Source organism: Phlebotomus papatasi, chromosome 2 (genome assembly GCF_024763615.1).
Source record: "Phlebotomus papatasi isolate M1 chromosome 2, Ppap_2.1, whole genome shotgun sequence".
Taxonomy (NCBI): Eukaryota; Metazoa; Arthropoda; class Insecta; order Diptera; family Psychodidae; genus Phlebotomus; species Phlebotomus papatasi.
Window position 1 is genome coordinate 92,568,402 of NC_077223.1, and position 13,018 is coordinate 92,581,419.

Below are 13,018 nucleotides of genomic sequence, written 5' to 3' on the forward strand. Positions count from 1 at the left end.
AGGGTAAAGTAGTACAAGTTGGACAGGGCTTTTTTTCTTGATAAATTTAGTACTTCATTTTTATTTGTATATTTTTAATGCTTTAGTTTTTTAATTTGGTTCCTTGTGCTTAAAAAATATTTAGTAGGGGAAAGTACTCTCCCTTCGAATGTTCATGGCTTCGAATAATTTTTATTTATTTATTTTTATTTATTTATTAAAGAAACCATACAATAGACTTCTAAGTCCCTCACGTACAGTTACAAACAAGAACAAAAAGAGAAAAAAAAACAAAAGAGAAAGAAAAGTTACAACAAGATTAGAAGAGATAAAAAAAAAATCTTAGACTTCCCGACCCAAGTAAAAAGACCGCAGAGAGAGTTCAGACGTTCTGGAAGCAGGTGGAATCGAGTTGTAAATGTAAATCCCGTGCACAAAAAGAGTTCGTTGAAAACTGGCACTTCGCGATCTTGGCACCATGAAACACCGACACCTGGCAGATGCCCCCCAACTTAGCAGACAGAAGAGGTAGGACGGAGTCGAGGTCAGAGAAAGGCGTAGGATAAAGAGCATAGCTCTAAATTCAAGATACTGAGGCAGGTCACACCCCACAACAGACCGAGATACAGGGGAGACATGGTCACCCCGCTTCAGATTGTAAATAAATCGTAGGCAGTCATTGTAGGAGACTTTAAGCTTACGAATAGACTCAGCATCAGATTGAAAAAATAACTCACAGCCATAAGTGAAATGCGGCATAATGAGAGACCGGACAAGCAAAAGCCGAGTGTCGGTAGGAATAAGATCCCTATGCCGCCGCAGGGAGTACAAAGAAAAGCCAACTCTATGGCATACTTGAGACACGTGATCCGACCAAGTCAGATCCCCATTTATGATCACACCCAGGTCCCTGACCGATTGGCTATATGGAATGGGAGTGCCTCCAATACTCAATACTGGCAGCGGAATCCCAATGTCTCTCTTCGAAATAACAATGGCCTGGGATTTGCCAGGGTTAAGTGCCAAGCCATTCTCTATAGACCAAGCCCAAATTCTATCAAGCTCAGCATTCAGACGAAGAAAAACAGAATGAGGAGTAGAAAATTTGCCGTAGTCATATATTTGTAAATCATCTGCATAAAGGTGGTAATGAGAAGAAACAAGAACTTCAGGCAAGTCATTAATAAAGATTGAGAATAGTAAAGGTCCTAGAATCGAACCTTGACCAATACCTCGAGCAAGAGTCTTAATAGAGGAGGTTTGCCCATTGAACTTAACTCTCTGCTTACGCTCATGAAAGTATGAACATACCAAAGAGATGGCAGATGAGCAAAATCCGTAATGGTTTGACAACTTCCATAACAATCGACCATGAGGTAAGCTGTCGAATGCTTTGCTGAAGTCCAAAAGAACTAGGACTGCAAACTGTGAGTTGTCCAAGGCCTGAGAAATATCATGGACAACCCGAAGAAGGGCGCTCACAGTGCCATGTCCCCTACGGAACCCGGACTGAAACTCACAGAAAAGACTCCGAGAATTAAAGTATTCCGTGATCTGAGCAGACAGGAGGGATTCAAAGACTTTAGAGAGCACAGGTAATAAAGATATCGGACGAAAGTCCGAGCCAGTAAGAGGATTAGCAACTTTTGCTATTGGGATTACCAGAGCAGTTTTCCAGTTTTCGGGATAGATTGACGTGGTAATAATCTGATTGAAAAGATCAGTGATAAGCTCCTGAATTAAGGGAAGGAGTTGTTTAAGAAAAGATGCCGGAACGCCATCTATTCCAGGGGCATTAGAACCAAGTCTAGAGAATGCAGCCGTGACCTCTGTCACAGTTAGGTGACGGAAGAAGAACCCATTGCAGAAAAGCGCAGGAAGGAATGTACCCGTGTCATCTTGGGACACACTGCTAATGGACGCGAAATGAAGATTAAGCTCTTCAGGCGAAAACAGGTGATCAGGATTAGAAGTGACCGTGGGGCTCACACCCAATTGCCTAATGTTCCTCCACAGGGTTCTCGGAGGCAGATTTGGGTCCAAGTGTTTGCAAAAGTATTGTTTTTTCTCCCTCCTGATGAGATACTTAGCTTGCCTCCGAAGTCTCAAAAAATTAGCGCGAGATATCTCGCAGCCTGTTCTACGCCATCTAGAATAGGCCCGATCTCTGCATTTTAACATGTTAAGAATTTTCAGGTTGAACCAAGGATTGACTGGATTGCGAAGCACAACCCTTCGAGTGGGAACCACCTCCCTGATCAGACAATCAAGGAAATGGGATAGCACCTCAGACCTTACAGAGGGACAGGAATGAAGATCAAGATCCCTCCAAGGTACTGCACAGGCTCCACGAAAAAGACTTTCAGGAGTCACAGCACGAAAATTTGGTAAAGAAACAATAGTAACTGGAGGTTTCGGTATTTTATAATTATAAGCCCCTAGAATGAGATCATGATCAGAGATCCCCGGAATGGGATGAGTAAGTGCGCGTAAAATCCGTGGAAAGTCATTTGTGGGCACCAGCATATGATCAAGAAAAGAAGCACCTCTGGTTGCTCCAAAATCGACGAAAGAAAAATTATGCCGAAAGAGTAGATCTCTGTAATTTCTTGCGATGGAAACATCGGAGCAGAGATCAATATTGAAATCTCCTAGGATCAGTGGATTATCAAAGCTCAGTGCAAGATTTAAGATCGACTCCACCTCACAGACGCTCTGCACAGGAGGAGGATTATAAACTGAAAATACCGACAATGCAATTTGCCCCATGAGTACCTTAACACCCAGAAACTCCAGGCGGCCAATCGGAAAAGAGCTAAATAATGTGAATTTTCGGAAAAGAGCTAATAATGTGAATTTTCTTTTATTTTCCTTAAGAAAATTACACATTTCTATTAAATATTAGTTAGATTATTATCAATTATTGATAATTCTGTGATAATTTAGTGTAAATCTTTTACGAAAAACAAATGAAATTCACTCGAAGGCATGAACGTTCGAAGGGAGAGTACTTTCCCCTACTGTATTTATCAAGAAAAAATCCTTGTCCAACTTGCACCGGCGAGTTGTTCAACTTGTAACACTATGTCGAACTTGTATCACTTTACCCTACTAGAAAAAAATGGACCGATTTCATTAACCTTTCACTCAATTCTCCTTGAAGGTATTGCTTAGAAATTAAATTGAAGATTAATTATTTATTGACCACCGTTTATAAAATACAAAGAGAAAAGTAGTGGAAAATACATAGAAAATGTATTTTTTGTTTAAAATTTTCTCAAAAATCGAAATGATATTTTTCATTAATTCTTTGTTCAAGTACAAGTTTTGTTCTAGTCAGGGAAGGGGGTCGGTTTGCTATACTTTCAATCGAAAAAATATAAAAAATACACTTGGAGACCCACATTACCCTTCAATAAATAACATTTTTTCTGTTTTCAAATAAATTTTGAGTAATTTCATAAAACGCATTACAATATTGCAATATTTAATAGTATTTTTTTAAAGGCAGAGGCGAATTGCAAAGCAAAATTGCACGAAAATATTATATTTTCAAAAATGCCATATTTTTTATATCATAATTTGGAAATTTTGGAATCCAAAAATTTTCTTTTTTCAAAATATAATTTCAGTAACAAAAAGAAAATTCGAAGCTTAAGGAACTTCTTGCGGAGGTTTATCAATTTCCTTTAACTAGAATTCACAATTTTAAACGTTTTATTCATGATTCCTTTTCTTCAAGTATCAAGCATGGTTAAATTTTTGGTTTTTTTTTTTAATTTTTGTTATAAATGAATTTAAATTACGAGGGGAAAACGCACTATCTTCGGACGACTCAAGCTTCGGACAACTCATTTTTTCTCTATGTTCTTAATTAATTTGATCTTTGGTTCTTTCCAGAAAATTTAAGTCACTCGACATAGGTAATAAAATAGTAAGTAATTTTTTAATGCAAAGTATTTTTCAAAATTACTTTTTTCAAAGTATTTTTCAAAAATACTACAAGGACTATTACATAATTTTTTAAAAAACGTAATCAAAATAAACATGAACATACTACTTATTAGTTTTAGTATAATTCTATTGGCGTATCCGTTTTCTTTGCAATTTTATGAATACTTTATTTAAAGTTAATCTGTTAATTTTTTTCAACATGTGGACAAATTTGAGTATAAATTGTATGTAATTCCAAAATTAGTGAGCAATGTGAATGAATAAGGAGCTTTGACACCACTTTATAGTTCTATTGACACTCTATAATTTGTAAATTTTATTTTGAAATAATGGGCTGTGTTTAAGAAATTTTAGTTTTTCAAAAGAAATCACGAGTGGACCTCTGACCCAGACAGACAATTTATTAGTTAAACTTGTTAAAAAAATAAAGATAATTTTGATTCAATGATAAAACTTTTATTGCTAAATCTACCGAATTGCACGTGATGCTTCAAAGAAAGAGCTTTAAAATGCTTGACGAAATTTTTAAGAAATCTCTGTCCCTACTTGTACGTTTGAAGGTCAAGTTTTGACTACATTATTCTAATTGTCGGAATGATTTCAACGAAATTTGAGACAAAATCTGAATGAAGTGCGGTCACAATTAAACCATGTTAATGCGTAATTTTAGCCCAAAACGAGATACACCTCACGTAGTGATGTAATCACATTTAGGGTCATTACCATGTCTTTCTGTTGGATAGCATTTTATGGATGTTGGTCAGCGATTTGCTCCTAGATAATCTCCTTAATATCTCTGCCAGTCTGCCGAAAGAGTAAATTTTGCCTTGTTATTGGCATACAAATGGGCAATATTTAAATTTGTCTCAGCGCAATGTGTTAAAGTGGTTAAAGTAAATTTTCTGTGAGTCACCATCCAGGTGAAATCTATTTCACTCTCTCATGAGACTCTTTGCGACCTTGACACTCATATAGTAAAAATTCTAAATTGTTCCAATAGTTAGTATGTGATACAATTTTTATATCATGTCACAGTTTTTTTTAATAGTTGTAGGATTCTTTTATTGCAATTTCATACAAGTTGAAATGTTCTTCCGCTACAGAAAATGTCTAGGCATAATTTACCTGTTTGAATGCATTTTTTTTTTCAATTTTACTTGTAATTATTTTTATTATTTTAAATGGCGTGATACAAATATGTACCCCAGAATATCCATGAACTTTTCCATTTTGAGATAAATGTTTGGGAAATCTCAATGGTTTTATTTCAATCCTTGAGTATGTCAAATGTAATTAAGTGTAATAAATTTACTGAATAATATGAATCACAATATTATTTGAAGAAAATCACACCCTAATTCTTTATCAAAACAATTTATCCATATGTGTTTCAAACACATTTAATTTGTTGTCAAAGAAAAACTGCGAAAAATCAGACATTTCATGCGTAAATTGCAAGGTGGGCTAACAAAGAACTTCATGCATGATGATCTCTTGTCTCTATCCAAATAATTATGGTTTTTTTCAATAATAAAATTATAATGTTTTGTTATTTTCACACCTTTTTGACCTCTTCCTGGCACTCACCCTACCTTAATTAATTAGTTTTCTCAGATTACTCAAAAAAAATTTCCGCCAATTTTCTTTGAATGCGTTATTGGCAATGAAATTTTTACTCAAGTATATTTTACGATGCTATTTGAAAACAATGCTCCAAGTTTGTTGTTCCTTTTGATTCATCTTGTGAATGGGAAGATAGTTTGAATGAATAAAAATATGCAACAATTCCTTAGTGAATTATTCTTTGAAAAATTCTGCGAGAGATATAGTTTGGAGTCATTTATCAAATTCTGGGTGACGGGAGATGCTTATCATAGAATTCAGGAAAAGGAACCATTCTTTAGCTTGATGAATAATAGACTAAGGCCAAACTAGTTATCATGTATTCTAATAATAATTTCATTAACATTTACTTAAGAAAATAAATAAATTTTAGAATTTTCATGACAGAGAACTTAGTCTTAAATGAATATTGATTATATGTCTTGCTAATCCGAGTCCTGCGGTAGGAAGATGATAACTTTTCCATTATCGCATCGATAATATTGATGAATCTTATATCTGCTTGATTTAATAGGAGACATGACTGTTTTATGTTTTATATATCAAATGTCTTAACCGTATTAACATGTACGGGAAAGTTGGACAATGGACAGTTCACATACCTAATTTTTTTGCAGACTAAAATTTGCCAAATAAGTAAGTCTACCTATAGCTTTTTTCATACATTATTTTATTAACATAAAACTTTAGGTTTTCGAAAGTAATTAATGAGAAATTAAATCTCAAAAAATATTTTTCATATTTAGGAAGGATCCTAAACGTCGTAATGACTAAATTTTTCCTATTTCTCTCAATAAATGTGACTCATCGCACACATATTTTAAAAACTAGGGGAAATTACCCCGTTTTTAAAATATGAAAAAATAAACAGAGGAAAAATTCAGTCATTACGAAGCTCGAAATCGTTCGAAACATGGGCACTTTCCCCTACATATTTATTTTTTCTTTTAATTCTTTTATGGGCAAGTTCTATAATTATGGTGGAATCGTCTTGTCTCATAGTTCGTTCTCAAACTTACACTTTTTAAAGAAATTTGTATACACTAAGTGAGTTTTTCGTACATATTTTTAGCGAGGTCTTTGAAAAAAAAAAGAACATTTGTGGTCAATATTTCGCTGAATGAAATGATCTACGCAAAATCTCTTGGTGAATAAAAAATTGGTAATAGTTCCGGCACACCCTTTAAATCAAGAAAATTTCATGAAGTCGAAATTGGAATCCCCCTCTTTCTCAATCTAAATCGGATTTGGAGTGCGAAGAATGAGATAGACATATTGTAAAGAGTGTGAGAAGGAAAGGGACATGAATTTTGATTTCTTGAAATTTTCCTGGTCTAAAAGGTGTGCCGGAGCCATAACACTGTGAGAGAAATCCGAAAAAGTTAAAATAACATTTCGGAAATGATAATTTTACCCTGCAGTATTAATCCAAAATCGGTGTAAATATTACCATTTTCAGGTGTATTAGGGGTTAGAGTTACCCTTTTTTAATGTTAGTTTTACCCTTAAATGGGTGTAAAATTAACATTAAAAAATGTTGATATGTTTTTACACCTTAAAAGTGTTAAAATTCTGAGGAAAAAAGTTAATCCCACCCTCTTTTTTTCTCTCAGTGAAGTAATAAAAATCTTATTTGGTCTGTAAAGTCTTATCAGTAAAGATAGAAATAAAAAGACAAATTACATTTTCTCAGAAAGAATTAAATTTTCACAGTAAAAAGATCTATTTAGGCTTCGGTACACCTTTCAGAACGGGGAAATATCGTGTAATCGAAATTCACATCCCTTTCTTTCTTACACGTTTTGCATATGTCTATTTCATTCCTTCGTACTCTCAATTCGATTGAGCTAAATTGAATTTGTTGTGCAATTTAAAAGGAAAAGAAGAATATAAAAGTATGAGATAAACATGTGAAAAGCGTGTGAGATAAATGGGAATTCAGGGGATTCGAATTTCACTTAGATGAAATTTTCCTGATCTAAAACTTCAGAACTTAAACTAAAACTTCATGAAGTCAAAATTCACATCCTTTCCATTCACAAACGTTTTGCATTTTTACATATGACTATCGCACTCTTACCCTTCTTTTTCTTTTAAACATCTCAACAAATTCAACTCACAGTGTTTGAGAAAGAAAAGGGGTGTGAATATTGATTTCATGAAATTCTCTTGATCTAAAAGGTGTGCTGGAAGCATAAAAATACAGAAGATTCGAATCGATTTTTCTTATTGATCGATTTTTTTGGGGTTCATATTGAATTTCTACTGCTCCACTTCGATTTAGTAACTGAGTATAATTCAATTTTTTCCTGATAAAATTAAAACAATTTTAAATGGCCCCGACATAGATTTTAGATCAGGAAAATTTTATGAAATCGAAATTTACATTCTCGTCTTTCTCAAGTATTTTGTACATTTATTCCACACGTTCGAACTCAAAAATAGATATAACCAAACCGAATGCTCTTCTCTTTTCGAATATCACAATAATTTCGATTTAGTTTAACACTAAACCTACCGACTGTTTTTAGTCGTTTTTCGGTCAAATGAAAAACCGCGGTAGAGTAGGATATTTAACAAATTTGTCTTGGAAAAGAGCAAAAAACTAAAATCCAAACACTGGAAAATATATTACATGCAAATTTTAAGAAATTGATAAAGTTTGATAGTGACATTGTACTGTTTAAATATGTGTTAATTTTAAACCGGTCAATTTGACCTGGTTTTGGTAGGTTTAATATTAATCAGGGGCATCTCGACATTTCATTTTTCCATAAGTTTTTGCAGAGACACTAGAGGACTATTGGCAAGTTTTTTTCTAAAGAGAATTGACTTATCAGTCTGATATATTTCGAAATCGTGCATTAAAAGCTATCTAAAAATACATATTTCATAATGTTCGCCAAAATTATACAAGAACTACGAGCAAATTTGTTTAAGTCGCGGTGCAATAGCTGCAAAATTTTTACAAGGAAAAGTGAAAAACAGCTTCACTTTTTATTATCATCGATGGGCCCCTAGTTTAATCTAATTTTGAGTGCGAGAAAATTAGATAAAGTTGCTGGAAGCATTATTGACTAAATAATTTGTCTTTTTATCATTATTTAAATTTAATTTTTCTAATTATTTTTTTTTAAATAAAATCTTCCCATTCGCTGCAGGTGTTTGCAACTACAAGTGTAATAAATATATAAGAAAATATCTCATAAGTGCTAGGAGGAACTGGGGTCCTACCGAAAATGGGGTAGCACCGAACACTGATTTTTATATCTCAACTATTTGGATTATGATGAATATTTCTTCAGAGGACAAGCATTCCTATAGTAATCTGTGAATTCATACAGGTCTTGTTCTCAAGTACCAAGTCCTGGGTAGTTGCATTGTTTGGTGCTACCCCGTGTTCGGTGGGGCCCCAGTTTCCCCTATATGATTTCTTGTATACATAATAATGGATTGTTTTCTTAGTTAATTGAAGCTTTATGTTTCCAGAACTTTTCATTTGATGAGGATCTGTCTTTGAAACATGAGAGTGAATCATTTTCTTATTTGACTCTCTTACAAGAAAGGCTACATGAAAATTTCGTGAGAATAAGTCAATTTCTTGGATTTTTTCTCTATTTCTCCGTGTTTTATTTAATTTTATGCAATTCAATGAATATAAATAAATTTAATAAAAAAAAGACCAATGCAATGTGCCATTCTTGCTCAATGTTCAATGTTCTTGTATTTAAAAAATTACTACAACACAATATGAGTGAAAAATAATGTTTTTATGGGTAAATAATTTTTGGTAGACATTACAAAAATGGGAAGAACCAGAAGAATTATACACGAAAATAATATTAAAATAATTAAGCATGGTCCTACCGTTACAATTTCAAATTTGAGAACAGTTTCAATGGTGTATGTTTCGGAATTCTCTTTTCGGATTCCGGACACTTTGACACCGATCGCAGTGCCCCTGTGGTCAATTGAGTGAATTTGTTAAATTGTTAGTGTCGGGAATTTGCAGTTTTCACTCTATTTCGCCCATAAAATTGTAGAATTTGTGCTAAATTTCAATGTAATTTCCTCCATTGTTATCTAAATACATCCAGTGATACCCCAGAATTACCATCTGATGAGTGATAAGAGGTGAGCAGGCTGTTTTTCCTGCCTATTTTCAATGTGCACAATGTCATTCAACTTTTGCTATTAGTGCTGTTGGGGGCCCAAATGTGTCCGTCCAACTTTCTATTTGAGATTCTGTCTCACTATTTCACCTTCGTTGCACCGTACCGCGAGGTAGATGGAGAAAAATGAGCCGTGGCGTGAGTACGGGAAGAGAAAAAGAGCATGTAATTCATGGCGGTGGATAGTTCCGATTAGACCAGACGGATTGTTAGGTGGGCAGCAGAAATAATAATGGTTCTATCACAATATTAGATGCTTTTTCGTTGTCGTGTTCGTGTTGACAGTTGCCTACTTTGGTAAAAAGAATTAATTTATTTTTTAGATGACTGCTCACAAGGTCGATCATGTAATAGCAATAAAGTAATTGTCCAAGTCGTAAAAAGATACCAAGTATCAAAAGATTCCCTTTGTGTGCGGATCACGTAGTTCTTGTGATTGAGAAAATGAATTAAAAAAATAATGGAATTAAAATAATTATTTTAGAAATCGTCACTTTAAATTATAAATTTTCTTATTCCATTAAAATCATTAAAACCTTACCCAATAATTCATTTGAAAGGTCAGTGATAAACCTGTAACAGCTTATGGAAAGAGTGATTCTTGTGAGGGAAATCCGGTCTGTGTACGAAATCGGATGAAGTTTATGCCCAACGCACAATAACTTTTGTTTGTCAACATGATTTCAAAATTTTCTATGAGAGAGAGGGAGATGACTAGATCTCTGTTCTGTTTTGCTTACAAAACAAAAGTTATTGTGTGTTGGGCATTATAGTAAAGTAAATTAAACTTGTATAAAACGGGTTTTGCTAAGATGAAAAAAAGTAATGTTAACGATTTACGTGTAGGGGTAGGCTTTCAGGCTTCGCACATACTCTGACTTGAGATAATTTATATTTTTCCCATGGTTCTTAGTCAATGTGGCTTAATTTTTTAGTAAACGTGTGACTTAAGACTAGCTATTAAAATATATCGCCATTAGGTCAGAATAATTAACCCTCTAACGGTGTTTTCTTTAATATTCGAAAAAAGTTCTAAAACAATGTTTTCTAGGATAATTATGATCCAATAAAGTCGAAAAAACCATCCAATCTTCATTATCTCTTTTAGTTTAGGCGTTAGGTGAGAAAATATAAAAAATTTTTGAAACTTTGCTTCTAAAATTCACATTTTCAGTTTTTTCAATTTTTTTTTTAAATAAAATATACAAAGTAGAATTACATATCTTTCAGTAAAAAAATAAATTTATTTTAGTCAGATAACTTAAAATCGGTATTTTTATGGAAATTGGAAATGAGTTTTGTTGCACTAATATTTTTTATTGCTTTTTCTCTGACCTGTCACACAAAACTGGGAATAGCAACAAAACGAAGAGTCAAAATGAGTTCAAACTTTCAAGAGATGTTTATAAGACTATTACCGAGGACACTATAGCATTTTTAAATAAATAAAAACTTTGTAATCGCTGTAAATGTGATTTTTGTGAAGACCGCCTGAAGGCGGTCTTACCCGTTAGATGGTTCAGTCAGAATAATAAAAGGAAATGGGGAAATAAATGAAGTGTTCGAAGCTACAGTCTGTGAGAAGACTGAAAGCCTATCAGGAAGAAATCAACCTAGTTTCCAAGTAAAAAAGCTTCTTAGTTTTCTCTTTGCCAAACCTTGCGTAAAAATTTCAGTGCTTTTAAAGTTCTAAATGTTATTAACAAACATAAAATTCTAAAACTCGGCATAATATTGCTCCGGCAATTTGAAAAGTTATAAAATTGATAATCACATAATAAAATGCAAATTTAATAATTTTTCGAAATCGTTTTTACGTAAATATTTACGTTTTTTGTAAACTGTGCGTAAGTCTCAGTGATATCACGAAGTAGCGCAACGTAATTCTGCTACTTTTCGACATAAACTAGAAAACTCCCTATTTCAAACCGATCGAAAACAGCGATGACATGATAATTTTCTTTTCGTTAGTATCGGTTATCGATTTATAAAAACTGAAACAATAGCTGTACTTTTTGTAGTTAATATAAGTATTTATTAACAGTCATATTCTTTTAAGAAGGTGACAATAAATGGCTTAACTATGCGTAAAAAGTCATCATTCATTTAACCCATTCCTTACCATGGTATTATACATCATACGCAAATTGAGTGATTTTAGATGATTTATTTCTGAGCAATTGCTATACGAATAGTAGCTGTCGGAATGGATTTTTAGTTAATTTAGTCCCTGAATTTCTTGGAAAAAATTGTCCGACAGAGATGGAAATACATTTTGTTGTTCTTTTCTCGCTTCGCGGAAGGTCATGCAAGATTTTTGCTAAAAATGGCGAACGGAAAATTCGACATCCCGACGAATTTGTTAAAATTGGCGTCTTTCCTCTTTCTTGATTTGAATTCTAGTTGCCAATTTGTTTTCTTGGATAGTTACTCTTTCTAAATCAATAGAGTTTGTAGTAAATTAATGCACAAATTTTAAATTCAGCGACCGTTAAGACGTGTGTTTGACAGGGGCTCCCCGCGCCCGCATAATAGGTAAAACTTTTTTCTTTTCAAAAAATTCATCTATTAATCAGTAAGAATATAATTGCAAAATATGAACATTTTATCTCAAATATTTCTTGTACATTGACTGAATGGGTCATGCTCTAAAAGATACAGAATTATCGATACTATCGATCCGATAATATCAAAAAGTTGTAATTACACCACAGATTTTTCACAAATATCCTACGACACAAAGCCGCTAAAAAAATGTTGAGACATAACATTCCAAACAAACCGGATATATTACGCACCACAACCGACTGGATTCGATTATAACGTTACCAGTGTAGAGATTCCGTAATTCTCTGGAAAAGCCATATGGCATATTTCGTTCGAATCTCCGGAGAGATTTTCCGAAAAAGTGATTCTGTAACCGTGGCATTGTCATGAGACAATGTCAGAAGTCATGAATTTCAGATTTCTGGTTGTTCTAATGACAATATGCTTTAAAAACCAAATCGACCAAGCTGTACTGTCTTTGAAATATATCCTAAATATAAAAAACCTATCAGTTATCAGGTCTCTGAGACCGTCTTCAGACTAGAGGATTAGCCCAATTACCGAGGGTCTCATAACCTTAAACTGCAACCGATTTTATTGATTTCTCAAAATCTGATTGGTAATTTGACTTTAATAATCCAATTCTAAGTCACATTTTTCCAAAAAATCTTGACTGATAAGATATTAGAGAAGTTAAGCCATATGGCTAAGCCTTAGGTCTGAAACCCGTATAGTCACGGTTA

The 13,018-nt window shown here is 33.5% G+C and overlaps 1 protein-coding gene across 1 annotated transcript in view; it reads left to right on the plus strand.

Annotated features, from left to right (window-relative positions):
- The first annotated feature begins 9,493 nt into the window (after positions 1–9,493).
- LOC129802398 (kinesin light chain) overlaps positions 9,494–13,018 on the plus strand; it is a 41,818-nt gene continuing 38,293 nt past the window's right edge. The window contains exon 1 of the mRNA XM_055848176.1: positions 9,494–9,690. Within this exon, the coding sequence (XP_055704151.1) occupies positions 9,677–9,690 (14 nt within the window). The 5' untranslated portion in view covers positions 9,494–9,676. The remainder of the gene's footprint in view (positions 9,691–13,018) is intronic.